This window comes from Hydractinia symbiolongicarpus, chromosome 4, assembly GCF_029227915.1.
Source record: "Hydractinia symbiolongicarpus strain clone_291-10 chromosome 4, HSymV2.1, whole genome shotgun sequence".
NCBI classification, from domain to species: domain Eukaryota; kingdom Metazoa; phylum Cnidaria; class Hydrozoa; order Anthoathecata; family Hydractiniidae; genus Hydractinia; species Hydractinia symbiolongicarpus.
This window is the reverse complement of record NC_079878.1, coordinates 21,381,672-21,409,619: the sequence shown is the minus strand read 5'-3', so window position 1 is coordinate 21,409,619 and position 27,948 is coordinate 21,381,672. Positions and strand designations below refer to the sequence as shown.

The following is a 27,948-nucleotide window of genomic DNA, read 5'->3' as shown; positions in this document are numbered from 1 at the left end:
TAGAATTGCAAATTCCAGGTTTTCTTCTCTCCAGTAAGCAATTTTGTGCGAACCGAATTTACATTTCTAATTCGAACTCTTTGTTATAAATCTGTTAAATAAATTTTGTGTTTGTAAAACTTAGGATATCTAATTTATTTATATTTTGTATTTGATGTATTTGAAATATTGTGAGATGACTTACTTACTTATGGTTTACACGGAGCAATACAAGTTACAGTTATTAAGAAATAATAAGTAAATTATTTTTAACAACCCGCACAACACTGTCTTGGAAAGAAACAAGACATTATTTGCTTATAATTTTAACAAAAACAAAAATATTAAGCTGAAATAGGAACAGTTAAAAAATTATTTCAATTATTTCAAAGCATCTTAAATTTGACATTTGACATTTTATTCTATATTCCTTTCCTCAACAAGAAGGGTAAAGCTCTTAGCAGGCCCAGGAAAAGCTTGATTTAAATTAGAAAGAAATACAACAAAAATAAATCGACATTAATTACAACATGAACTCTTACTACAAAACTTGATATATATCAATACATCATATATATATATATAATATGTATATATATTTCAAAATGGTTCTGATGTGCTTTCATAAATTTAGTCTTTGCCAGCAAGGACACAAAGAATATATATACTATTCTTTCATGTTTTGTGTATAAAAAAACATTTACCCAAAAGACGTGCCTTTCTAATTCATGTCAGCACTCTAAAGTTTTCTCTCATTTTCTCACTAAATTTACTGGTAAATCATTTTCTTGGAATGTGATATCACAAAACAAATCACACACGAAAGACAAGTTTGCTGACATTAAGCAAGTAAATCGTTAAATAAATTGAAATTAGAAAGGCTGTATTTATATGCATATGATTGAATCATAATGAGAACTTTAGAACTAGTCAGAATAACAAAGATGAAACTGCAAAGACACCACTGGTAAAAAGATGACTTTAGATATGCTTTCTTAAGATTAATGGACAAATTTCAATATCTTTAAAAAAATTAATGTATGGATTCAAAATAAACAGAACATAGCAAATTAAATATCAGTGTAATCAAATTACAAGTTACTAAAGTCAAGATATCTACACAGCCTTGAAATGTTCCTCCAAATCTGTAGTGTGTTTCTTTTAAAAATCACACTTCATAGAGAACACATTATACAGCCAAACTTGTATAAAGCAATAGTGAAAGTTAAATGTTTTTTAAGTGTTACTTTTTAAAAAAAAGAAAGAAAAAGGCAGTCAGGGAACTGATCCAGGTTAATTTAGACATTGGTATATCAATTTTGTCAACATTAAATTTTAGCACCCAAAATAGAGAGAAATTTAAAATAAAATGAGAAATTTCTTGTTTCTTTGGAATTTTTAAGGATTTTACTGATCATAAATTATAAAAAATGTCCCAATGTCCAAAATAATTCCCTAGATTGGCCTCGGACATTGGGAAATTCTAATTAGAGGAAGTCAAAATAGAATTATATTCAATATTGAAAATTTTGGTGAATAGTGTTTCAGGGTGACTGTATTTATTAGCAATATTGAACTTCAATATTGACATAAAGACAATTTAAAGTAAAAATAAAAAAAAATAAAAAAAATTGAAAACAACTAAGACCATAGCTTCACAGTTTGATCCCAACTCCCTGTGGCCAAACAGGAACCATCAGGAGAAAGTTTTAGACAGTTTACTTTGTTCTCATGGGAATACATGGAACCACAATGTGCACTCTTTAGTGTGTCCCATACATGAAATGAATGATCACTGTAGCCAACAAATAACAACCTTCCGTTTAATGAAAAATCCAGGGAACATGCTGGAAAAAGTACACTGTTTCTTTTATATATAGCAATCTCTACGTCCATTCGTAAATCAAAAAGTCTACAAGTCATGTCGTCAGAAACAGAAGCTAGTGCCTCTCCGTTAGGGAAAAACCTAACCTGGTTAACTTCATCTGTATGAGTTAAAAATGATTGCACACAGTTACCTGTGCGCATATCCCATAATCCTAATTGTTTATCTGCAGAACCACTAAGAAAGCAATATCCTGTCGACTTTTGAAAATCAAGACTTCTGACATCTGAGGAATGGCCCTTAAATTCTCTGATCATTTGTGCAGATTCAACATCCCACAGAGCACATGTTGAGTCACTGCTGGCAGTGAGTATCTGATGATCTGAAGTTGTGAACGAACAATCAAGAACGTAACTTTGGTGTTGTGCAACATGCAGACTTTCAATGGTTGTCTGCTTACCTCTGGGAAGTTTATACAAGTCACATTTACTATCTAAACCACCAGCTGCTACAAAATTTTGACTTGGCGAATATGAGACTGCAAAAACCCATGTACAAGGGGTCTGTATTATTTGAACTCTTTCCTTTGCCATAGTATCCCAAATACACAAATGACCACTTTGTAAACTTGTGACTAAGTGTTTTGAGTCGAAGCACCAATCTACAGATAAAACTTTTGACTCTTCATCTAAACTTTTCTTATTTTTTAGAAGAATCTGTGGCACAGATGTTATATGTCCAGTTAAATGAGCTAAATTTCCAGAATCTTTTCTTCCCGGTTGCAAAGTGAGTCTCTCCATGCTACGACTCACCTGTGACATATACCCAGGTGAAAGGGAAGATAAATTGGGTACTGAGTAGTTAGTGTGAATAGGTGGCGGAGAAGGGTGTGCCTTTCCAACAAATAAAGATCTGGTACTATTTGCTGGAGAGCTAGCTGACCCATTTTGTTCCCGTAAAGTTTGTGATTTCAGCTTAACTGAAGGCGATGATTCCAACTCTCGTACAACTATGGCATCAGATGGTAAATCCATGTTTATGTACTAAAAATTATATAAAAAAAACATGCATAGAATTGGCAATAACAGCAGGTATAGGGTAATACATCATTTACATATTTTGAAAACCTATAAATATAACCTATAAATCTATCAAACAATATTTTATCTTTTTTAAGCTTCTTACAATTGCACAAAAGGGTAGAAAAACAAATTCTTTTACAAACACATACTATTGGTACTGTTAAAAATATTATTTTTTACAGTACCTAAATTGTCTAAAAATAAGACTTAATAAGACTATCTGCTGCCAGAAAATCTTTGATATATTTTTAATTATTATATATATACTGCTTTTTTAAATCAAAACACAACAATTTTAACAATCTTGATCAATAAAAATAATGCAAGACATCTAATATGTATGCATACAACAATTTGACTTCAGAATGCAAATAAGAATGTTTACAAGAATGTTGAGATATAGAAATATGTACAATAGATTGTAAGAATAAACAAGCAGTTTCTTTTCACATATAAATATCTGCAAGTTTGTTATGACATCAAAATTTTTAAAAAATTGCTAAACTCTGATGACGAGTTAAATTTATTAGGTCATGAATTAATAAAAACTATTTTACAAGCCCTATACAAAGTGTCAAGTATCTCAGACACACTAAAAATAATAAAAAATATACTCTGTGGAGGAGAGTCTGTAATAGAATGTTCAATTTTAAGGCCATCTCCACAAGCATTAAGGTGTCATTAGGTGAATAAACTACTAGCTAGCCCAAGGGATATGTTTAAAAAACAGGGCAGGATATAAATTTTTAAAATATGCCAAATGTCTTGACATTCTTTAAATTTATGATATGATTAATTTAAGAGTTGTAAAGTAATTTGGGATTTGGGATTTTAATCTTTTTGAGTTTTTTGTCTAATGTCCATCTCTCAAATGGTGTGTGTTAATTTATTTTCACCCTTAAATATTTGATAAAGCAAGCAGATGAACCTGAATGCTAAAAAAGGATACAGTAAATATGCTTTTAAACATTACATCAACATTGTTTCTAATTGACAAGTAAAATTGTCAAGAAAAGCAGGGAGTTGTCACAAAGGTTTGACAAATTACTTTTCCCCATGTTTGTTTGTTGACAGTTACATATAGTACACATTTTAAGGTCGAGAACCAGGATGCTAGAATAAAAAAAAAATAACAATGTATAACATTTTTTCTATTTTAAATAAAAACATTCCTATATATTTTTCTGGAATTAAATAAAACTCAAAAGATGAAACTGCAACAAATTAATTGTAAAAAAGAAAGTTATTTAAAATTATATTATGAACGTTGTGGAGAAGTATTTTCTTGTGATATGTAAAATATGTAGCGTACATTAAAATAAGCTATTTTAATAATGTAGATATTAACCCATGATGTATGTTTTTAAACCAAGCAATGTAGGTGCATACCTATAGTGATTTTTTAATCCCTGGGTCGGTGCAGCATAAAACAGGAATGAACCTGAATAATCTAATAAAACTGTTTAATCTAAACAGCCACCTATAAGAAACTGTTCTTCAAAACATTAAAAAGGGTTTGTTTTGTTCTGTTTTTGTAAATTTAATATTACGGCAGTATAAGGTGTAAAGCTGAAATTAAAAATTGCCTATAAAAACCTGTATATACCACTAGAAATGTTTTCATGCTTTTAAACATATTTGTATGCTTATACGTTTTGTGTTTTTTTCATAGAACATCTAAAGAACAGCTAAATCAACACAGCTGTTATTCGAAAGGTTTTAGATTTGATTTCACCACCCTGCTTCACATGATTTATTTTGGTGATGGACCTTGGTAGTGAACCAAATCTGGCCCAGCCCTTGCACGTTGATTTTTTAAAATGCTCCTAAGACTTCAAATCCGCACCTGTTGTGATTTACTAAAGAAGGCATTACCACTAAATCAACAGGGCTAGAATTTTAAAAAGGTTTTAAGGGGAATTAAATTATGGGGAAAATGGGGGAAAAATTCAGAATAAGCCATGATAAATCCTTTATAGGCAAATTATTTAGACATGCTGTCTTTATAGTACACACCATATAACAGCTGCATAAATATGAACAGTCATATTGAAAGGTAACTAATCTGGCTTTCCAAGAGTGAAAGAATGCTCCAAAAATTCACACAACGAAAAAACACACTGTTTATGATGAAGTGTATAAACTTCAAAACTCTAAGCAAATAAACAATCAACACTACGTGGAACTAAAAGAAATGTGATTTATAAAAAAGTGTTATATATATGTTTTATTTATAACAGATCCCTGATAAAAGGTTAATACTATCAAACAAACTTTTAAAAAAGCTATCCTGCTTTCTTGATTTCAGTTAAAAAATAGCATAAATTATTACATTTTACAATGAAACTTTACACTAATGAAAATGACTGCAAATATCACTTCCCAAACTTACTGGAAAAGGAGAAATTATATAATAATTTTGACACTATAATTAAAACCATAGCAAATTAACTCGTGTATCTAGATATTTTACACCTTAAAAAATTGCACATTCAATTTTTAAATGAAGTATCAATGTCATATTATTATTTTAACAAACAGAATTTCATATGTTTTGAAATAATGATAATTTACTTGACTGGTTATATTTTAAATTTTTTGTTGTAACGGCGACTGCCAGGTATAAAATTTTTATTTTAAGTGCTGCATGTCTGATGAGTGACTCAAGTTTAGTAATAATGCCAGTCATCACACCCCTAACATTTTTTCTAACATACAATTTTTTTCTGTGTGGATAAATCAATAAAAAAAGATATTAATATATATTCATATTATTATATTATTACTTTGAAACAGCATACCAAATTCTATCTGAGCCATAGAGAATGACAAGACTGTGACTCTAATTTGATAAATATAATATTGCCACCCATAATTTTCATTAATATCACTATCCATGGAACACATTGTTTTGGTTTTGTGTTAGAGCAATGGACACACATAATAATATAAACTAAAAGTGCCTTTTTGATTTCATGTTTCTAAAAAGTCTGGGAACTTTATTATAGCCATTTTTCCCTATATATTGTCTTTTTTACCATACAACACCTACAACACCTTACACCTACAAACTTTAGTAAACATTTGAAAGTCATCATTGATCTAAAAACAGTATGGTAAACTCACACTTCTCATGGGACTTTGGAGGATGTATAATTTTTATAATAGACATGTTTTTTTTGTTATACCTTGCTACAGAAAACACATCCCTCGTTATGCTGATTTTTAATGTTGCACAAAGTAATGGAAGTACTTCTAGTGACAAATTGAAGAAAAAATTGTTGTATATTTTTTTAAAAATTTACAAATATTGGGCAACAAACATTTAGGTGAGAGCGCTCGCAATTTATGTCAAGGCCTGAAAAAGCAAAGAAAGATGGAATGAAAAACATAAATTTATATATAGATATATAGATGAGTTGCAGATTGACGCGATGTTTTGATTTTGCATTGAGAATAATGGACATGCGCAAGCATACGCACAGGCAAAATACATAAACAACAGACCACAATGATTGAAGATATTAGGTGAACAAAAAAGACTGACACCACAATTGATAAAGTCTGCTGTTAAATAGAGAAGATAATAGTTTTACTACAGTACTGCAAAAAGGTTTGTTAACATCGTGGTTCGTGTTTATTTCATGTTACGCACAAACCACCGTGGACTACACAAACATTACACCATGGTGTCCATGATAGATGACTTCTATTGTAAAACAACAAAGACCGTATTAGTTCATCAATTAAATCAAAAACCAATTACAAAAAAATACATTAACACTTGCTGTTTTAATTCGTTGTCATAAAGCTTATTCAGAAACCATTTTTTATTTGACACAAAAAATGTTGCTGAAAATGGAAACTGTTTCTCAACAGGGAAACTGTTTCTGTTCTACCGGATTATGAACGCTGCCCGGATTATATACGGCAGCTTGCCCTGTTTATAAACAGGGCAGAAAATCAGGCAATATTATCAGGACAGGCTGGCTTATGTACGACAGTAAAAAAATATTTGGCACTTATAAAACGTACATAAGCGGGGCAGGCTGGCATATTTGCGACAGTCTAATAATAATTGAGACTTAGAGAACGAACAAAATCAAGGCAGGCCGGCTTATGTGCGACACTTTTACGTTATCGCGGCCAACTGGCTTTTATATCATTTGTGACAATGCCAGTTCATAATCTGGTGGTCACCCACGGCATAATTAGGGCAAAAAAACATATTCGGGCTATTGGTACATAATTGGGCTGTCTGTTTATAAACAGGCCTTTTTCGCAATCTGGGCAGAACATTTCCAAATCTGTAAGCTACGTTTATCCTGAACTGTGTTTGTTCCAACAACAATATATTTTAGCTACCTAGCTAGCTAATTGTATTTAGCTTGGTAGCTAGCTAAGTTGAAATAATGGTATTTGTATTTAGAAATTAGAAGTTAGAATATTTAGAAAACACAATACATGCAACGATAACAATTACTTTAGAATAGTTGAGTCGAGAAACAAGTTCTTGTTGTGCTACAACACCACTATGGCTGCCATTATGGCTGAACACATCCATCACGGTTGACTCGTGAAGCTTAGGCTGGAACGGTGGCTCTTCCTTGACTTCAGCAATTTCACGCACTGATTTTTTGATTTTTTAAAAGCGTGGATCTTAAAAATACCTTCCCTTACATAATCATCATCAAAGGCAGCTATAAAGATTCTTATTCGAAAAAAAGTTTTTGTCGTCCAGTGGTGACACATGGCAACCAAGAATTTGCTAGTTCCTGCAAGAAAAACAGAATTTTAAAAAATAAAAGAAACTAATAAACTTATATGGTGTCAGAAATAAAGCTCCTGTGAATGCAGACTTCGATTATGGTTGGCCGGAAAATAAACTTGGTAAATCGTTATTGGAACTATAGTATTTAATATTTTAGTGCAAAAGCCAACTTTTCAACAATACCGAAAGATCTTGACAAAAACATTGTCAAAAAGTTATCAGGGAAAATTTCCATTGAAAAGTGTGTTTTGATTTTTCGTCTATATCATATATATAGTTGAACCTAATTAGCAAGGGTCTATTTAGTGGTTTTCTTAAACAATGAGTAGGGATATGATATCTATAAATACGATTATAATTAGCTAGCTGGCTTAAAGTAAAAAAATAAGGTATGGCTGAAAGAATGATTAATCTTCCCGATGATGTATGGGATAAACTTCGAGATCTTCAACAAGAGCTGGATGAAGGTTATTATTTTTTATCTGTATTTTATATATATAATCCAATTTTCATATTTGCTATATCTCTTAGCTGCTACCCACACTGTAAAATCCAACAATAATAATGTACAGCTATATAGCTAGCTAGCTGCTATAATAGCTTAGATAGATGTGCATATTTTACATGGCTAGCCTCACAAATATCGAGGGATATACCCTGTCTATTATTTCCAGGAGGGGCCATGGCGTAGATGGAGAGTCCTAGAGTATTTAATGCTCATTTTGAGCTACGCAGACCCAATTAGAGCCCGCGCTCTACTAGACAACTCCCGGCAACATCCAACGGCCCACACAGTGTGCCATCTTCCCAATTTCCCTCACATGGCTTGGGTTAACCCGGGGCTATGGTAACATTTACTCGCCCATGTTGAATCGCTGTCAAGAAGAATCGAACCCCGGTCTTCCGCACAGAGTATGAGAGCTATAACCACTAATCTACGGCGCTTGCAAGTGTTTTTTGCTTTACCAGTTGGGGTAGATAGCTCAACAAGTGTAAAGTGAAGAGAAGTCACATGTTTGTTTCCTATTATTACAATTTTTTAAAACCATGCATCAAATTTATATATTATTCATTATTCTTTATTCTTTGGCCTCCAGAGTGTGGAAAGAACCATAAAGTTGTCTAAAGACTTGATGGTCATTTCCGACCAGCCACGTAATATATATTATTATTATTTATGTCACACATTCTCCTGTACCAGAATTCTACGTAGTACCACTTTTGGTTGAGGGAAAACACGAATGTTCCATGGTCAAACTCTCACGGAACATGCTTTGTATAAACAGGAATTACAAGTAACTGGAATTAAAGTAAAGCTAAATTAGCAAAAACTCATTTAAAAGTACCTAATATGTCATGTTTGAAGTTAGCTATAAAACAAAGATCTCATGAAAAATTTACCCGCTCTGTATGAAAAGTTGACGTTATTGGCATGTTTTTCCCTTAAATCATTATGTCATGTTGTCTCTGTTGCTTTATTAGTCTGTTGATGTATTCACTTGTTGGCTATATTGACTCCATATAGATGTGTTTGCCATGTTGTGTAATGGTTGTATTATTGGCTTGTTTGGTTACATGTGCGAAGATTCCAAAGGTCCTGCATATAATTCTGACGAAAAACATAATCACAGACATTATTTCAACTGTGCGTCTTTGCTTAGGACTCAGCAGACTCATCAGTATAGCAACATGACATTGTAACAGAAACTGATTTCTATGGCCATGTTATAAAATTTCCACAGTAATATGAATACTGAACAGACAAACCGAAATAATATCTTAAATAACCTGACTTGACTTTGGAATGTTTATAAAATAGAGCATGTCTTCAGGCTGGGCATTATCTATACAGTTTAAACAGTTCAACACTGCCCTCCGGTCCAAATCAGTCTTAAGATTGGGCAAAATAGTTCTATATTTTGCTGACTAATATGTGAGTATTTAAATTATTATAATATGGTGCTGTAATCTGCCTTTTTTAACATTTAAAGCAGGGGTGGCATTTGCGTGTCTAAAAACATTTTCTTTGGAAATTAATAGAAGTCATAAATATTGTGGGTTAGTCATAGGAAAACATTATTGGGATTTGAATTAGCAGGTCACAATTCGCAATTTGTGAATCGAAATACCATGTTTGCAAATCATAATGCCATCTTTGGGAATCATTCAACAAAAAATCTTAAAATGGCAAGACCGCTTGCTGCTGCAGGCAGAAAATTCATTACAATCCTAATTCCAATCCTAATTATTGTCCTATTAACAACTTGCACTAAATGAAATCGAATGGATGAGCTGCGAGGTTCTACATTTTTTGAGATTTAACTCTAATTGTCAAACTCAGGGATTTATCTCTATTATTAGTAAGAATTACAAAGATTTGTTCAGAAATTAGGATGAATAGTTTTTCAAGTAATAAAGTAAAAGATGTCTTCTGTTTTTAATTTATTTATAGTGAACGTTTTTTAAAAAACAAATGTAAAATATGAATATAGGTCAGATTTCTTTTAAGGAAAATTAATTTTATTACTTCATTGATAATTTTAATTTTTGATTTTTAAGTAAGTTAAATGTCATATATTTTCACAGCTATAAAAAGGGGAGGGGATACTACAAATTAAAAATTGCAATTGTCATTTTGTATGCTAAAATATAGGCCTTATGGAAAAGAAGAGACATATAGAGGCACAGTTTTGTATACCCAATAAAGCATAGGCCTGCAAGTTTTTTTTTTCTTTTTAATGTTGTTTTTAGAAAAATTTTAGAGTGTAATAAATACTGCTTAATAAAACAATGTATTTTGGATAATGTCTTTACTTAACTGTAGAATTTAGTGCTTGGATAACATTTACAAACACAATGCTAAAATATATATACCTTGCAGATTGCATATTTCAAAGTTAAAAACATTTTTTAACATTAGTAAATACCCTGATATTGTGTTATAACTTTATAAAAAGAATATCGATTCAACTTTAGGATGTAAAATAGTATAAAATCCTGCAACAAATGTTAATTTTTACATGATATGCTAAATTTTAATTAATTCTTTTAATTTATCATGTTTTAACTTTTGACATGTGACTCTTGGTATTTGTTTTTTTTTTCATGTCTTTATCTTCAAAAACAATGCCAGTTTGAGGACAATATGGTTTTATATTTTAAGTATATACTTGCTTATGCAAATCAATTTTGGACTCTTTTCTGTTATTTTTTCCTTTGCATTTGAATTGAACAAGTTTATATAATTAGTCACCTAAGTTTGTTTATGTTTTTAAACTTTCATGCTTGGATTACTTTAATCAAATCTTAAATAAATAATCTTATGGGACAGTTATGTTTTAATATCAATTTTTACATTGTCTTTTTAATTGAGTTAGTGAGTAGATCACATCAATAATCCCTGTATGTTTAAGTTTAGGATAATATCTCATATAGTATTATATTTAAGGCAAGGCTGTTTGCAGGTGGGCAAAAATTGACTGCACATTGGGATAATTTTTTTGCTAGTTTTGTGGAGAAAATTAATAAAATTTCAGTATAAACTGTCTTAATTATACATTAAATACAAAAGTTTGGTATTTTATGGCCATTTTTATATAGAACTGACAAGAAGCAAAATATTTTGATTTGAGGATATCCTAAGTTTGGTGTTGCAGCTATTTCAACATGTATAGATTGTGTCCATGAGACCATACACACTATGTTCTATATTCGCAACTTTAAAGTTTAGAATATAAAAGTAATTCTTGCTCAATTTTCAAAACTGCAGTCAATTCAATAAGTAATCTATCTATTTAGGTGATATTACGAAAAAGGGTTATGAGAAGAAACGTGCAAAACTTCTTGAAGCGTATATAAACAAAGGTAAATTAATTTTTTATTGAACTGCTGTACAAACTGTAAAATATTTCACGACCATAGTTAATTACTTCTCTTTGTTGTTTGAAAGTTATTCATAGACAGTAAGGATATTGTTATGTCGATAGGAATGATAGGAGAAAAATATAGTCAGTTGGTGTAACATAGTTGAAGAGACAAAACATGTTTAGATACAAGATATTGGTAAGAATACAGTAAAAATGACTCAAAAGCCTATTTGGACAGATTCTATGATATATTTCCTTTGATTTACAAGTTTCATAATCAATTTATTTCCCTGTCTTTTATGCATGGGACAGAGTAAGTATTCTATTGCTCATTCATTCCATCAGAGGTGTGTAATAAAATAATCATGTGTTTCATTAGGCCTGCTTCCCACCAATGCATTTATTAATAAGGATATGTTTATTTTAAAGGTTTTAAAGTTAAAATTATATGTGAGAGTGCTAAAAATAAACATATGTTTATTGCATACATTTATTGTCAAAACGTTTTGATATTAAAATCATGCGTTTAACATGAGTTTTTTCAGCATGAAAGAAATCCTTTGTTTTTACCACCAATGGTCAAAGTAAGAGTGGCTTTCATGAGAGTATGCATGAGTAAGTGAAAGAGCGACTGACAAAAAACGAAAATAATGAGATTTAATTAAATCTAAAATAGGAATAGTAGCAAAGTAAGCTCTGTCTGAGCTGGTGAAACTTTACCCCTGTCTCTGATAAAGCTAACAACGGATATAAGGAAAAAGACAGAAAGAGAAATCTTGGAAAGAGATATATAAAAAACTAGGGTATGAACAAGGTTTAGTGTTTATTTAAAAATTTAGTCATGGTTATTTAAAATTTAGTTATAACATTAAAGGAAACCCAAGGTACAAAATGATGTTGGACTTGTATTATAGAGCTTAACAAATTAGCTAACAAGTCTTTTTAAATTTTTTAAAAAGCTCTTTTCCTTCTCAAGATATTCAAATTTAAAGAATTTCAGCTTTAATTATGCTGCATGAATTATGATGTCATATTTCCGTAATAGCAAATTTGGACATTTTCTTTCATCAGTAAATTTAGACCTGTTAAGGGGTGTGCATTCAAACTTTATTAATGCATAGATATTATAAAGGTTAATTGATTAACACAATTTTTTTTACCAAAATGATACTCGCTTACTCGTCCCAGGCCTCTTATTTTTTTCCTGACGACTCAATAACTCGGGTTTAACTTTAAGGTAACTTATACTGACAGGTCACATACTTACAGTTCACAAATCTGAGCTTTCGTTCGAAAATTAGTTCAGTGTAAACGCATAATCTGACTGCCTAATTAATTAGATGAAAAAAAATCATCCATGATTTTAGTAAATAGCATTTGTTTAACAGTAAACAGGTTGGTGGAACTAGGCTTGAACATTTAGTTTTTCATAATTTTTTATAAAGACCAACAACTTGTCATTACATGGGGTTAAAATTTTTTATAAACACAATATTTTTTTTAACCCGAGACGGAATGAAACAGCATTTTAATTAAATACTTCCAGTATTTTCTACAATTATTTAATGTAACCACGAGTGGTTTTAAACTTTTTTTTAAAGATCCAGTTAAAATTACATATCAGAAAATTCTTTGCTTATATAGGTTAAAATTGTCTGTTGTTTAAGGTCAGTTCACACTAGGCGTCGAAGTGGAATTAATTACTATTTCTTGTATGTTAAAAAATCTAATGTATAACATCTGTTGACAATTACACATATTCATCATCTACTTACGTTGTGCAGAATAAAATGTAGAAGTAAAAAAACATAGATAAATTGTCAGTTTTTTTTTTCAGAATAAGCACTGTTTAGCCACCATAAAAACATGAAAATTATTCTTATTTTAAGATTTGCATCTAACAGGTGTTAATATGGCACTACAGGTAGTTTTGAACTAAGCTTTGCGGTGGTAGAACTTGCATTTTGTATGTTTCAAGTGATATTAATTTTGATTTGCATTCTGAAAATTTTTGCAATTGTTTTCAAGAAGATTTGACACGTGTGCAGTAAAAAGCACATGTCAAGTGTTTTAGATGTGCTACATTGGTCAGCGTCATATAAAAATTTTGCACTTTGCATTATGTTATCATCAGTACACCCTAATCCCTTTCCGTATGCTAAGCATATTTTTGCAGGAAAACTTTAGAAATTGCAAGGGTAGTGTAAAAGAGATTTTTATGGAATTTCTATTATTAGGATTAGGTCTGCAGATGAGAACGCAAACTTATTGTTGTGAATTATTTAAGCAGGGAAAAAATTGATGTTTTTAAACTGAAAAATAATAGAAAGTTAATAAAATAAATCATATGAGCCTGTACTTGAAAAAATATTTTGTTTCCAGTTCATGGTTAGAGGTTTTTATTTATATAATATACAAATCGGTCTTGAACACAAGCAAACTTGTTACTTCCCATTCGACTATGAGGAAGAAAAGATTCTGTCCTTGCAATTTTGGGAAGATTTTTTTCACAGTTCAGCTTTCGGGAACATAAATTCACATGGAAACGTTGTAAAGTATATTCTTTTACAAATAAATCTATTCAATAATGTTAGGGACACAAATCAATGTAGTTTTTTAGTAAGCCTAAGACGTGGAACGCCAATAAGCTATTTACAGTTGCTTTTGCTCCACAAGAAATAAAATTCATTAAATTGATATGTTCAAAACCTATGTGGTAAATATGTTTTTATATAGTGAATATATTTCTTATTCCTGCTGTTCTAAAATTATGATATTCACATCAACAAAAGTTACATTAGTATGATTCAGAAAAAAATATTTTATCATTGTATGCTGCACTAGTTGTGCTGGTAAAAAACTGAAAAATATTCTCTCTTTATTTTAATTTATAATCGGATAAAAAAGATGCATTGCTGAATTATCTTTTGAGTCTATAGAATCCCAACAATTGAGCATGCTTTAGAGACCACCTAATCCTGGTGAGCAATTGTACTTCACTCTGCTTTCATTTTCTGTCAAAAAGTATGTTTTCTCCATTTTTATTTAGAAAAGGGACCACAAATGTGAAATTGGGAATACTACTTGCTACTTCAAAAAGTCGTTAACATAGCATTGATTCAATACCTTTTCTAGCCTGAATTTGATCTATCAAATTAGCCAAAAAAGTTATTTGTGAGGTACAAGTTGTGAATTTTTTACTGTGACCCACAGACGGAATAAAATATTATTTTAGAAGCCCTGGTCAGAAGTTTTATTTTTATTTTAAAAAGATTTGGTGGAGAGATAAAACAGTTTAGAATGAATTTGTTTAGATATTTATAGTACTAATTGTAAAGAATTAGTGTCAGATTTGTGGTTTGATTTTGTTTCAAATATTTGTTATATTTGATTACAAGTTTTTTCCTTTTCCGCTGTTTTATCGCAGTTTTGTGTCTTGCAAGCAATGGTGCAACAACTGTATTATGCTTTTCCTTTACCACATAATTTCCTTTAGATATCCCCTCAACAGCATCCACAAAACCAAATGAACCTATCCCACCTGCCAATCCACCCTCCAAACCTCAGCCCAGCAAACCTCCACCCAAAAGTTCTGATATCAGAAAATCGTCTAGCACCAATTCACCAAAATACACACGCAAGTCATCAGCACCTTATCCTAGTTCTTCTCCACACAATTCGAGGAGGAGCTCTAGGGATTCTCCAAAGCCCTCAAGACACTCTAGCACACCACAAATTCCACAAGGTAGAGATATGATAGTGTACTCAATCCAAGCATATAATTTTGTTTATATACCTATATTAACCAAGACTTGTGATTGTATTTTCATGGGCTTTTTTAAAATAGGTGTTCGACAGGAAGCTATTAACCTTGCATTACAAAAACGAAAGGAGAAAGATGGAGACAGCATTCCTCTTCCAGCTCCTACAAAGCGACAATCATTCGTTACAAGGAGACAGACTGATCCCAATGTTAAAAGAAACTCAAGTTACAATGCTCATCCTCCAACCAATTTTAAAGGTAATGTGTGATAATAATTAATCAGTAAATTACAAGTACTTGTCCATATTAATAAAACATCAGATCACTAGGGCTTTTTTACATTTCAGTATTATTGCTTTTCCTTGCGATTGAAGATAGAATAAAGTCAAAGTTTTCACATTAAAATAACATCATTAACAATATAATTGATGGTTTGTTTAATTGTACTCTTGATGTTAAATTTAATTTAATGTGACATCTGTTTTGAATTATTTATCATTATGTAATTACCTGTAATAAGTTAAATGAGTTAAAAACAAAAGAGAATTTTGGAAAATATATCCAGTCGTTGACAAAGCAGTTTGGAACAAAATTGTGGTTTAATCTTTCGAATATAGTTTTTAATTTTGTAATATAAGTAGTGGAATAGAAGGGAAAAACTATTACAATAAGTTAATATTTTTTTTGGTTATGTTGCATATGTCTGATAAGATTCTTGTAGCAGACTGACATAGTTTACTTTGTGTGAAAGAGAGTTTAATATAACATCACTATATATAAATATGTGCAGGGAATTTGTTACAATAAATTACACAAATATTTTATACAATTGTAGTTAAGAAAATTTATAACAAAATGTTGTAGGTATTGTAGGTATGAAAGATTTTGATGGAATTATTGTAATTTTCAAAAAATAAAAAATAAATATATCAAGTTGAACTTGTGACAAAGTATGTTAGCTAAGTTAAGATGCAAATTAAATTTTAAGGCATGTAATTGAATTATAAAAAGGTAGATGTTTTTTTGAAGTATAGAGGGTTATGAACTACCCAAAACAGTTAGTGTGTTTAAAAACACAAAATTGCTTGTGTTTTAAAAAACAAGATAATGATGATGGAAAGTTTGTGCATTTATAAAATGTTTTTTTGGATGGTATTTACAATAGTTTTTCCTTTATATTTTCGTTTTTTTTTTTTTTTTAGACACACCTCCGAGTTCAATAGAAAGTTTAAATAATGTAGTGACGTCACCAATAACTGTTGATCCTCCTCTAACATCGAGCTCATCTGTTATTCGTATCACACATGACATGCCGATGAGAGATCCCCAAATTACTGTTGTTGATGGAGAAACACGTATTCAAGATTTTGCTCCTCCCGACCTAATGAGTGATATAATGATTCAAAACGAAATAAACTATCAAAAACAAAAACAAAGTGCAAAACAATCAGGGGTCCGACTGAAAGTACCTGAAGATCAGGGTAAGCATGGTTTAATGCCCCAAACATGTTAAGTTGCTTGTCAAAAAAGTTTAATTAGCAGTTCCTTCAGTTTTTCACTAACTAGTGTAAAACCTTTTTATGGATTTTGTTTTTAGGACCAAGCCGGGTTTCAACTAAAATTCAACAGCTTCTAAACACATTAAAGGTTAGCTGTTTGCTTCAATGTTTGATTACAAAAACGCCTGTTGATCTCATGGAGCCTTTAGGAGCCCATTGGTTCCTCACATGTGTCATAGTTGGCAGAGGGGTCAGAACTCACTATTTTTTTAAAAAAAACCTGTTATTAGGAACTCCATTCTTCTTATTTTAGAAGTAACCCCCCCTATTATTTTAAAGTCAAGCTATCATTATAACCCTAACTTCAAATTATTTTTAATAGGCAGAAACATAAATTTAGATAGATAATGGATACACAGGATAAACAATACAAGAAATGACCTTTTGTTGTTTCAACGCTGAATTAAATAATCTGTCTTTACTTGAAGCAGGTAAAAATCTAAAAAGCAATAACTTACTCTCAAATATAGCACACCCTTTTTATAACAACCTCCTATTTTGCTCAACGTCACCCTTCTTACTGGGAATTTTTCAACCCCGCCTTTGTAAGAGGTTGAGGAGGGTTTCAACTATGTGTGTTTAATGCAGGAAATGTTAATAAAGCTAGTGAGATTTAATGTTTGGAAATAATAAGGAAAATTTTTTACACATACGGTTCTTTATTGTTATGTCCCTCAAATATCTAGAAAGTAAAAGGCATAGAAAAACTGTTTCCTAATACCCTCTTATTTGCAGTACATTTATTAATAACTATTTTGCTTACCAGTCATAAGCCTGTTACTCCAAAATTATAAATGGTCACCTTTTACATCACACTAATGATTTACCAGTGTGTTCCTTTTTTTTCAAATAAATAAGTTAGGCTTTCTAAGTATCACCATCAAGGTTGTATGTTTTCCTTTTTTAGCGCCCCAAAAAGAAACCAATGGAGCAATTTTTTCAAGATATTGATGATGGTGTGGAAGGTATAACAATTTATTATTTAGAATTATAATCTTAAAATCCTAGGTCGAAATATTTACACAGTTATATGGAATTTATATTGGTATTGTTACTTTTCTTGCATAGTTACGTTGCCCGATCCAGGTGCACCAATGCCAGAGGGTGCGTCAAGTAAACCAGCTGTTGGTGAGCAACTGCTGGTATGGAAATATCTTGTCGTTTGTTGTAAAAGTAACTTTACTAAAAGTAGTTTTAAAAATCTGCAGAAGCTAACGCAATTTCCTTACTTGATATGTTTTTTGTTTAAAGATATCTGATCGTTTACCAAACTCCTTCTTGGATGCTGTCAGACGTTACGGCACATCTTCTAACAAAGCACCAGCTATTTCAGTTGTTGATCACCATGGAAAAATTGTTTACACTTTACTATATGGTTGGTTTGTTGTTGTTGCTTTCTTTTTCTTCTTTTAAAGGATTAAGGCCCCAAATCTGTTTTTTTTTTTAATAAACTCTTTACGTTTAACCTAAGATACCTACCAAATAGCTAATAAGGCTATTGGCAATCATTTTGACCCTTCGAAAGTAAAGAAATAAGTTAAGGTTTCTATACGTAAGTTTCAATTCCTAAGTTGACTTCAGACATCATGAAACAAGGCACACCCTTTTTTATTGTCATTTAACTGTGGAGAACTTGCATATAAAATATCTTCATTTTCGTACTGACTTAATTAAAAACTAATTCTTAAAAGATCTTTATGATCATCGAAATTAAAACACTTTATTTTAAGATGTAAAATAAAAACAAAACATGTTAGGTGTTCAATAATAACTAAAGTTAAAGGACCATGAATGTTATTCTGTGACAACCACCTTTACTAATGCACTTTTTCCAAGAGCTGGATATCTCGTGAATATTTTATATTTTTATATAATGATAGCCTTAATCTGTCTGTCTCTGCGCAAAATGGTACATACAGTAGCGAGACACACAAAATGCAGCACATAAAGGACAGGCGAACCTGTGGATTTATCATCAGGCCACAGACTAGTATTTTTATATTAATTCAACTTGCTTTTCATGTTGTTAAATTTTTATACAGGAAAGCTGCTTAGTCGTAGTTACCGTATTGCTTATGCTTTGTTACATAAAGTTGGGAGTCCAAAAGATGGAACTTCCATAATGTTAGAAGACAGGGTATGTTACATTCAAACAAAATAGTCATATCTTAAAACTTTACTAGATCCGGGTTTTTTGATAGGAATAATGTTTCTATATTGTATGATTATCTTGTATCTTTTTAGGTTGGCTTGATGTACAGTGCAGATGACATAGTTGGATTTGCATGTGCATTCTATGGTTGTTTATTTGCTGGTGTTGTGCCTGTGCCTATTTACCCGCCAATACAAAAAGATGTAAGTACGTTATAAATCCTTTGCAATGTATGGCATATTTAAAATGTATTCGTTGTTTCATTTTGGTAATATAAGGGTTTAATAAAGCAACGCTAGCCTGTTCAAACCAGTTAAGTTTTAAGAACATTAATGAAAACAAGGACTGCAATAATGAAGTCAATGCCTTGGATCATCAAAATTATGCAAACAAGAAAATTCTAATTTCCTAACTCAAATAAAATTCATATCTATGGAGCAATTGGAAATTGTTTGATGATATGAAATGTTAATTTTTTTTACGCTACAGGATGCAGGATTGCAGCAAATAGGCTTCTTATTAAACAGCTGTGGAGTGAGTTGGGTTTTAACATCAGAATCATGTTTAAAAAACTTACCAAAAGATGAAAATGGATCCAATGTTGCAAATTTCAAAGGATGGCCCAAAGTACATTGGTTTCACACTGAGAATTTAAATCGTCCCCCAAGAGACTGGCATCCCCCGCATTTGACAAAGGACAAAAGAATGGCAGCATATATAGAAGTAAATGCTGCTGTTTTTTACAACATTTTTCTTTATTTATTTGTCAGTATTGTGGACAATGTGGACATAAAAAAAGCATTTATAATTGTTTTTACTAACGTCGACATCATGTCCATTATATTATTTATTCTTTCAGCTGTTAACCTTTTATATTTATTTTTATTAATTTTGATGTATTTTAGCATACTGTTGCTAAAGACGGCAGTGCTCTGGGTGTAGTGGTGACCAGAGATTCCATGTTTATGCACACTGTTGCATTAACACAGTCATGTGGATACACAGAAGGTTTGGAACTAACTGCGTTTTTTTTTGAGTCTTGAGAGAAAGTATCTCTTCTTTATTAGAAATTTTAACACAAATTTTTCATTTTTTGTGGTGTGTATTTTTTAGGTGAAGTTATGATCAGTTTAGTTGATTTCAAAAAAGAGATTGGTCTTTGGCATTCTATCTTTGCAGTAAGTATATCTCTGTGTGTGTTAAATTTTTTACGTGCTTTAATGCTTAATATATCACCATCTAATTTTTGATTTTTGCAGTGTTTTTAAAAAAATTATTCTTTATTCTTCTTTAGAGTGTACTCAGTGGAGTTCATGTTGTGTTCGTCCCTCCTCTTGTTCAAGCTACTAGCTCCACAGTTTGGCTATCCCTTATCACAAGAATGAAAGGTAAGAACATTGCTCAATAAAAATTGAGATTCTAAAATTAAATTGTTCAGTAGTATCATGGTAAAGAGTTACTACAGGTGCAGAAAGTAGTACTTAGTGTCCTTTTTTAATATAAGAGGTAGCATGCCTGCTTCCATTGCATGTCCTGTTAATTCAATAGAATTTTCTTCGTTAGCCGCACCAATAATAGTTATACTAGGAAAATCATGAATGATACTGAATAGTAATAAGTATTATTGGTGATATTTTTTGTGCTTTAGCTACATGTTGTATCGTTGCTTCAAAAGACTTGCATTGGAGTCTACATTCTGGTCGCGAACCAAAAGACGTCAATTTACTTACTTTGCGAATGTTGTTACTAGCAGACAGAGCTAATCCTTGTATGTTTCATCAACATTTTCTCATTAACTTGTATTACACAATTGGCAAGATTCTGATTGCGTTTATTTTGTTGTGTTTTTAGGGTCACTTTCAGCCTGTGATTCATTTGTCAATGAGTTTGAAGGAAAAGGTTTACGAAAAGAAGTGGTATGCCCATGTGCTCACTCTTCATCAGGTCTTACCATTGCCATCAGAAGGTAAAATATTGCTTTAAATTAAATCCAGAATACTTTTAGGGGCAAAATTAATATACCTTGTATTTACCAAATTGTAAATATGTTATGTAATATTTCTCCGCTCTTTTTCAGACCAGGTAACCCTGGTTCAACAGCAACTGGACGAGGTGTACTTTCACTGACTGGGTTGAGTCATGGTGTTGTTCGTGTTGATAAGGAAGGCTCATTGACAGCTCTTACATTGCAAGATTGTGGAATGGTGGTTCCTGGAGGTATGTCCGGGTTTCATATTTCAATAAATGTCTGTTGCAGTTTCAAAATTTCTAGGCTTTATACATGATAATTTTATATAGCAAAAGTCGTCGTGGTAAAGTTAGAAGGTCAACCCGATCTATGCAAAGTAGATGAAGTTGGCGAACTCTGTGTCAATGCAAATTCAACTGGAATTTCATATTTTGGTTTAACAGGCAAAACAAATCATACATTTAAGGTGAAAATCTTTTCTTTTCTTTTTTCCCATGCTTCATGATGATTGTCGTGTTACTTTCAATATTTTAAATTTTTTGTAGATGCAACCTATTGATGAGGGTAGAGTTTTACCAGAAGTTTATGTAAGAAGCGGTTTGCTTGGATTTCTTGGACCTGGTGGTCTTGTGTTTGTAACCGGAACAACCGACGGTTTAATGGTAGTGCAAGGTCGAAAACACAACGCAGAAGATATTAAAGCCACCGTTCTTGCTGTGGATCCTATTAAATATGTTCACAGGGGGAGGATTGCCATTTTCTCCATCACAGTGCTAAGGGAGGAACGTATGGTGATCGTTGCTGAACAGAAAAGTAATTGCAGTGAGGAGGAGAGCTTTCAGTGGATGTCACATGTTCTCCCTGCTATTGATACTGTACACGCTGTAGGAGTTTATTGCTTATGTCTCGTTCCACCAAATGGTTTACCAAAGTGTAGCAATGGAAAAGTTTGTACTGAAGAGTCCAAACTAAAATTTTTGGAAGGATCTTTACATCCAGTGAATGTATTGATGTGTCCTCATACGACTGTTACAAACCTACCAAAACCAAGGACAAAACACCAAGGTATATAGTTGTGACGGATTGTTTATTCTTACTCCCTTTTGTATTCTTTGGTTGAATATCCAACGCCTTTTTTGCTGCTGTTCATGTGAAATACCTATGCATGTGACTTGTATTTCTTTTCTAATTATGCCTGTGTTTTTAAAGCTTTGGGAGTTGAGACGAACCATCTTCCAAGCTTTTGACGACGGACCCCTTTTTTCACAACCAATGAAAATGTCGAAAACGCTACCATCTTTAGCGTAATGGAAATTGAGTATATTGAGCGCCGATGGCCATAAATGAATGGAAAGCTATTTTTTAACTACCATACATCTCTTTATTTGTTTTTAGAACCAGGACCTGCCGCTGCTATTGTTGGAGGGCTTTTAAAAGGGAACAGGATGGCCGAGGCTTGGGGACGAGGTGTCGCTGATTTGGATGATAAAACAGACGTTTCCAAAAAGTACCAGTTTTTATCTGAAATATTAAAATGGAGGGCGCAAACAAGCTCTGAACAAAACTTATTTACGTTACTAAACAACAAGAATCACGTATCTGGCACTATGAACTGTTTACAGCTGCATAAGAAGGCTGAAAAATTCGCCATTATGGCAACAGAGCAAGGAAAGTTAAAATCAGGGGACCATGTTGCTTTGCTTTACCCGCCTGGGTTAGACTTGATTGCTGCAGTTTATGGTTGTTTATATGTTGGACTTATTCCAGTCCCAGTGCGTCCACCAAACCCAAATAACATAGGCACTACTCTCCCGACGGTTAAAATGATTATACACGTGAGTAAGTCTGTTGGTATGATGACAACAGCTGGTGTGATCAAGCTGATTAAAAGCAAGGAAGCTGCTGCAGTGGTCGATCATAAATCATGGCCAACGTTGGTCAACACGGATGACTTACCAAGAAAGAAAGTCAATTTGAATTATCGTGCGCCCACACCAGAAATGATCGCGTATTTAGATTTCAGTGTGTCTACTACTGGTATGTTAGCTGGTGTCAAGGTATGTATATTTTGTTTATAACAGCAGAACATATAAAGCTATGATAAAATTATTTTTTCAGCCTCCTTGTAAGTGTGGCTAAAATTTACAAGCACTCCATTGGTTTGTGTACTGTTAATTTTATTAGCCTACCAAGTATATAGTAAATGAATATTCCTTTAGATGTCACATGCAGCTATGACGTCACTCTGTCGAGCTCAAAAGTTGGCATGTGAGCTGTATCCTTCAAGAGAGGTTGCTATCTGTATGGATCCTTATTGTGGGTTGGGCTTTGTTTTGTGGTGTCTCAGCAGGTACAGTAATATATTGGTATTGTTGAAAATTTTTTGCAATAGTATAATAGTTTTTCCAAAGTACTGCACTTTTAAACTGCTCTTGTTTTAATTTTACAGTGTTTATTCTGGTCATCATACTATCTTGATTCCACCTGTTGAGCTGGAAACATCACCAAGTCTTTGGTTGCAAGCTATCAGCCAGTATAAAGGTATATTGTTGAAACACCCGTCAAAACTATTGATGCCTTTTGCTTTATTTTGCGCTTACATGATTTCGTGTATGCGTACAAGATAAATCGTTAGTGCGCGAAATTTAGTACATAAATTACGCTTGGAAAAATTTAATACGCGCAGAAATATTTTTCCATTTTTTAATTATTTGAATTTGGCTATGAACAAGATAATTCTACGGTTACACAGAAGAAACGCGTGTATATTTCGCGAAATTTCAATTTTTTCTCGTTATATGTAGTGACGTTCGTACTTGCGCGGAAAATTAATGCGTGCCAACCACTTTCATATCGCTATTGCGCGTAGATATATACTCGCAAAATTTTTTTTCGGTTCGAGAAAGTTAATACGCGTCCAAATTATTAGGAATAAGTGATAACATCAAATACTTGTTTTCACACTATTAATATATTTTATTGTAGTTCGTGATACTGTGTGTTCGTATCCAGTCATGGAATTATGTACAAAACATTTATCGCAACATATAAACACTTTAAAGGTACCTACACATTGTGTTTATTTATAATTCTTATTGAACAATCTCCTGGAGGTCGAAATGACAGAGACTTCTACGAGAAATTGAAAAACATTAGTGAACTATTATAAATATTGCTTTCCACGTACTTAAATTTTAACCGCAAATTTGGTTTTCCTAGAGGAACAGATTTTTTATGTCCTGCTTATGTGTTAATTTCCATAAGAAAATGTATTTCGGGGTTAATACTAGATTTACATCACGAGAGTTTGCCTAATAAAAGTTGAGAAATGTGCTTGTATGTTATTAACCAACGTTTTTTTTCTAGATGAAACACGTGTCTTTGTCGTCGTTAAGAACTTGCATCGTGGTGGCTGAAGAAAGACCACGAATTGGTTTGATTCAGAATTTCAGCGCCCTTTTTGCAGCACTTGGTTTGTCCACAAAAGTTGTGAGCACGTCCTTTGGTTCGCGAGTTAACATTGCTATTTGTATGCAGGTAGAGCCAGTTCTGTGGACATTATATATATACCATGTTTACCTGTAAATCAGAGACTATTCACGTTTGGTTTCTCATTAATTTCTCAATCATTTTGTAGGAAGCCTCACATCCTGAAGCATCTACAGTGTATATTGATACAAGATCATTACGACATGATCGAATACAAGAGCTCGAACGAGGTGCTCCTCATAGTCTTTGTTTAATGGAATCTGGCCGAGTAAGTATGCACGCCGTTTCTTCCCTTCTAAAAGGTGTACTTCTTATTCCTCCACGTGGAGTATTTTACTAAAAAAAATTATTGTGGCAGTTATAAAATTATTGTACTATTTTATCTAGATATTACCGGGCGTTAAAGTTGTAATAGCTAACCCGGAAACGAAAGGATTATGTGTTGATTCACAACTTGGTGAGGTAAGCTATCAAATAAAAACAAAGCGTGAAAACATCCTGGGGTATTTATTGGAAAAAAAATGATGCGTTAACCTTTTAATCCTAAGAAAAGTGGATGCTTTGATAAAACCCGGAAACTCTTTTTAAATAGACCTTTACCGAGTTATGCCAAACTCAATTAAAGAGGTCCATACTAAAAATGATTCTAATGCCTAACTTAGCCTAATTTCGTAAATATTTCTGTTCGTTAAGTGCCTCAATTACGTGCTAAAAGTTACGGTCAAACCCTTCATATAGCCCAGCTTTCTAAGAATAGCCACATTCTTAAGATAATTATTTTCTTCAAATCAAAATAAAATCCAACCAGAATATTATATTACTCTAAAAACTTTTGTCGTGATAATTTCATATTCTATCTGAATATCATTATTTGAAGAGCATAGAGCCATTATAAAATTTTAGATGACGTCATAATTATTATAATTTATGAAATTTGGGAAAGGTGTATTGTACTATATATTTACGCTATTTTTAGATTTGGGTTTCATCTCAACACAATGGTAGTGGCTATTTTAACGTGACCGAAGATGACCAGCTGACTGAGGAACATTTCCGAGCGCGCCTAGAAACGAATGATAAAGAGACAGTCTTTGCAAGGACGGGTTATTTAGGTTTTGTGAAAAGAACGGAAATCACGCAAACCGATGGAGGTTAGTTAAGTCGACTTTGTTTGGTATATAAAATTGAATTTTGTAAGCACTAATTTATAACTGTATAATTTTTTCAGCTCCACACGACGCTTTATTTGTTGTCGGGGCGCTGGATGAAGCGTTGCTTTTACGTGGTCTCAGATATCATCCAATAGATATTGAAATGAGTTTAATCAGAGGACATCGAAGCATTGGAGAATGGTAAGCAAGTTGCTCTAAGACAAGAAAAGAGTTCTGTTAAATTTTATAACGATTCACTATGATTTTATAAAATCGAAACGGTTTTTACGTGGTTTTGTTTTTTTAACATAATAAAACTACGCCGTTTTTAAATCTCATTTGGAATTTTTCCGTATTGTGTATGATAAAGACATAAGATGTTGTAGATAGTTGAAATACCTACAAGAATAGTAGTTTATTTGAAATACTTGTTTTTAGTGCTGTGTTTACATGGACCAACTTGCTGGTGGTTGTAGCGGAACTTGAAGGTGATGAGAAAGAAGCTTTAGATCTCGTCCCATTGATAACAACCATTGTGTTAGAGGAACACCAGGTTGTGGTGGGCGTGGTCGTGGTGGTTGATCCAGGAACAATACCTTTAAACTCACGTGGTGAGAAACAAAGAATGCATCTACGAGACAGCTTTCTCGCTGATCAACTGGATCCTATTTATGTGGCTTATAATATGTAACCGTTATTAGAAGGTTATATCTTAGTGAAGTTCAGGTGTTAGTGGAATATCTTTGAATAAGCGAGGCATATCTTTTGTTACGTTTTAAAGTTATTCAATTAAGTCTTAAGATTGTATTGTAAGTAAAAATGAAACTGTTGGGCGATAAAATTTCCGAGCGTGTGTCGATTGTTTTCTAACCTAAAGAAAAATTTGTCACAGTCGAATAATGAAAGTGCAAGGAGAAAAATACTCTTAGTTTTGTGCTTTTTCTTGATGGATTTCGCTTTCCCTTCTTTCTTCTGTAAAACCTATTAGTTAACGTGCAAACTAAGCCTTAACTGACCTGAACTCTTTCTTGTTTAGATGATAATTAAAATTCTATGTAGTTGTAAGCATGTATGTATACATGCATTTACATTAAGTCGTACACAAACTACGCTGTACTTATTAAATTATGCTCAACATTTATTGACAGATTAGTTTATCTCATATACACAGGGCAGTACAAATTCACGATTTTATTCGTTCCCTATTTTGATTACTGATGTGGGGTGTATATAGTTCCGCGAAAGTCAGGTGCATCCTGATAATGTTAAAGAATTAGTTACCAGACCCATCCACTGTTTAATTGGAAGTCTGGGAATAAAAATTTTAGTTTTTCTGTTTTTTTTTTTTGCACATTTTATTTATACTTATATATTTTAACAAATTAAATGTATATTCCTTCTGATGTTTCCTTTCGCGTTATTCATGCAGCTTTCTCCGTAAACAGGCTAGTGTGATTTAACTAGACTGGACGCATGTATTATTTTTCTTCTAAAATTATAGATAATAGATTTATTGATTGTATATTACGTAAAGCTTACTTGTCCGACATAATTTTTCTTCACGCATGCGCAGCAAAATGTTTCAATGAAACTGGCTACCAAGACTCAAATGTTTTGTGTTAGTTTACGTCATACGAGTTTTTAGTTTTTTTAAATTTTTTAAGTCTAACATAGTTGGACTCGTTTATCCATTGTATGCATTGTTTATTTTGACTGACAACGTTGTGGAAATTTTAGTACAAGCGAAATTTATATATATTTTTTCTATTGGTTTATTGATTGATTGATTTTATCTGTCTGTAATATCGTTAAAGAATGATTCACTCCACAATTTTAAGTTTTTTTACTTAACTCGCAATTTATTAATTAAAATCACATGATTACGAACTCGGGTGGTTATGAATTACTCGTGAGTAAAAGGTGGATTTCCACGAGGCGATTTAGACGGCTAATTCTTTGACGAAGGAGATCTGAACATGTTTTGTTTGTTTTGATTTTACTTCGACAAATTCCGGTGACCAAAAAGTGAAATAGCTCCTGTTTTTTAGTGGCGAAATATTTCGCTGTAAACCGCTAACCAATCAGAACGCACTAATTCGCTATTCTCAATTCTCGTGGAATTCTATTTTAAGAAGTTTATCGATTGGCTCCATCACCTAAATATATTGCGCGTTGTTGAAAAAGAAGTCAAGAGTGCTTTAACATTAACGAAAGGTTGTCACAAAAATGCGAATCTAGCAAGATATTTTTGTGTGTGCGTCCACGGACACAGACATTTAAAAATTCACAGCTGGGTTAAAGAATTGCAACCAGGATGTTAAATACAAGGGAGGGTGTAAAAT

The 27,948-nt window shown here is 32.3% G+C and overlaps 2 protein-coding genes across 3 annotated transcripts; one reads left to right on the top strand and one right to left on the bottom strand.

Moving 5' to 3' along the window:
• Positions 1 to 488: 488 nt before the first annotated feature.
• LOC130641817 (guanine nucleotide-binding protein subunit beta-5-like) lies at positions 489 to 2,886 on the bottom strand. Its single transcript, XM_057448787.1, has one exon. It carries the CDS (start codon positions 2,836 to 2,838, stop codon positions 1,621 to 1,623), a length of 1,218 nt encoding a protein of 405 aa, XP_057304770.1. The 5' UTR covers positions 2,839 to 2,886; the 3' UTR covers positions 489 to 1,620.
• Positions 2,887 to 7,799: 4,913 nt separating this feature from the next.
• On the top strand, positions 7,800 to 27,437 carry LOC130641812 (disco-interacting protein 2 homolog C-like). Of its 2 annotated transcripts, XM_057448783.1 has the most exons (30): positions 7,801 to 8,124; positions 11,456 to 11,521; positions 15,020 to 15,268; positions 15,371 to 15,544; positions 16,489 to 16,767; positions 16,884 to 16,933; positions 17,753 to 17,810; positions 17,914 to 17,987; positions 18,097 to 18,220; positions 18,888 to 18,982; positions 19,090 to 19,200; positions 19,487 to 19,720; positions 19,903 to 20,005; positions 20,111 to 20,175; positions 20,292 to 20,385; positions 20,646 to 20,765; positions 20,849 to 20,963; positions 21,075 to 21,214; positions 21,296 to 21,432; positions 21,512 to 22,031; positions 22,362 to 23,023; positions 23,186 to 23,316; positions 23,416 to 23,507; positions 23,952 to 24,028; positions 24,333 to 24,503; positions 24,604 to 24,723; positions 24,843 to 24,917; positions 25,432 to 25,606; positions 25,684 to 25,807; positions 26,045 to 27,437. In XM_057448783.1, exons 1-30 carry the CDS (start codon positions 8,049 to 8,051, stop codon positions 26,295 to 26,297), a joined length of 4,764 nt encoding a protein of 1,587 aa, XP_057304766.1. In that variant the 5' UTR covers positions 7,801 to 8,048; the 3' UTR covers positions 26,298 to 27,437. The 2 variants fall into 2 exon arrangements, with proteins under 2 accessions (XP_057304767.1, XP_057304766.1); XM_057448784.1 differs by lacking the exon at positions 11,456 to 11,521 and having other exon boundaries at positions 7,800 to 8,124.
• The last annotated feature ends 511 nt before the right edge of the window (positions 27,438 to 27,948 follow it).

Coding starts and splice junctions, on each gene's coding strand:
- LOC130641817 (XM_057448787.1), bottom strand. CDS start 2,838: ATGGATTTACCATCTGATGCCATAGTTGTACGAGAGTTGGAATCATCG.
- LOC130641812 (XM_057448783.1), top strand. CDS start 8,049: ATGGCTGAAAGAATGATTAATCTTCCCGATGATGTATGGGATAAACTT. Junction 8,125..11,455: donor TCAACAAGAGCTGGATGAAG/GTTATTATTTTT, acceptor CTATCTATTTAG/GTGATATTACGAAAAAGGGT. Junction 25,808..26,044: donor CATCGAAGCATTGGAGAATG/GTAAGCAAGTTG, acceptor ACTTGTTTTTAG/TGCTGTGTTTACATGGACCA.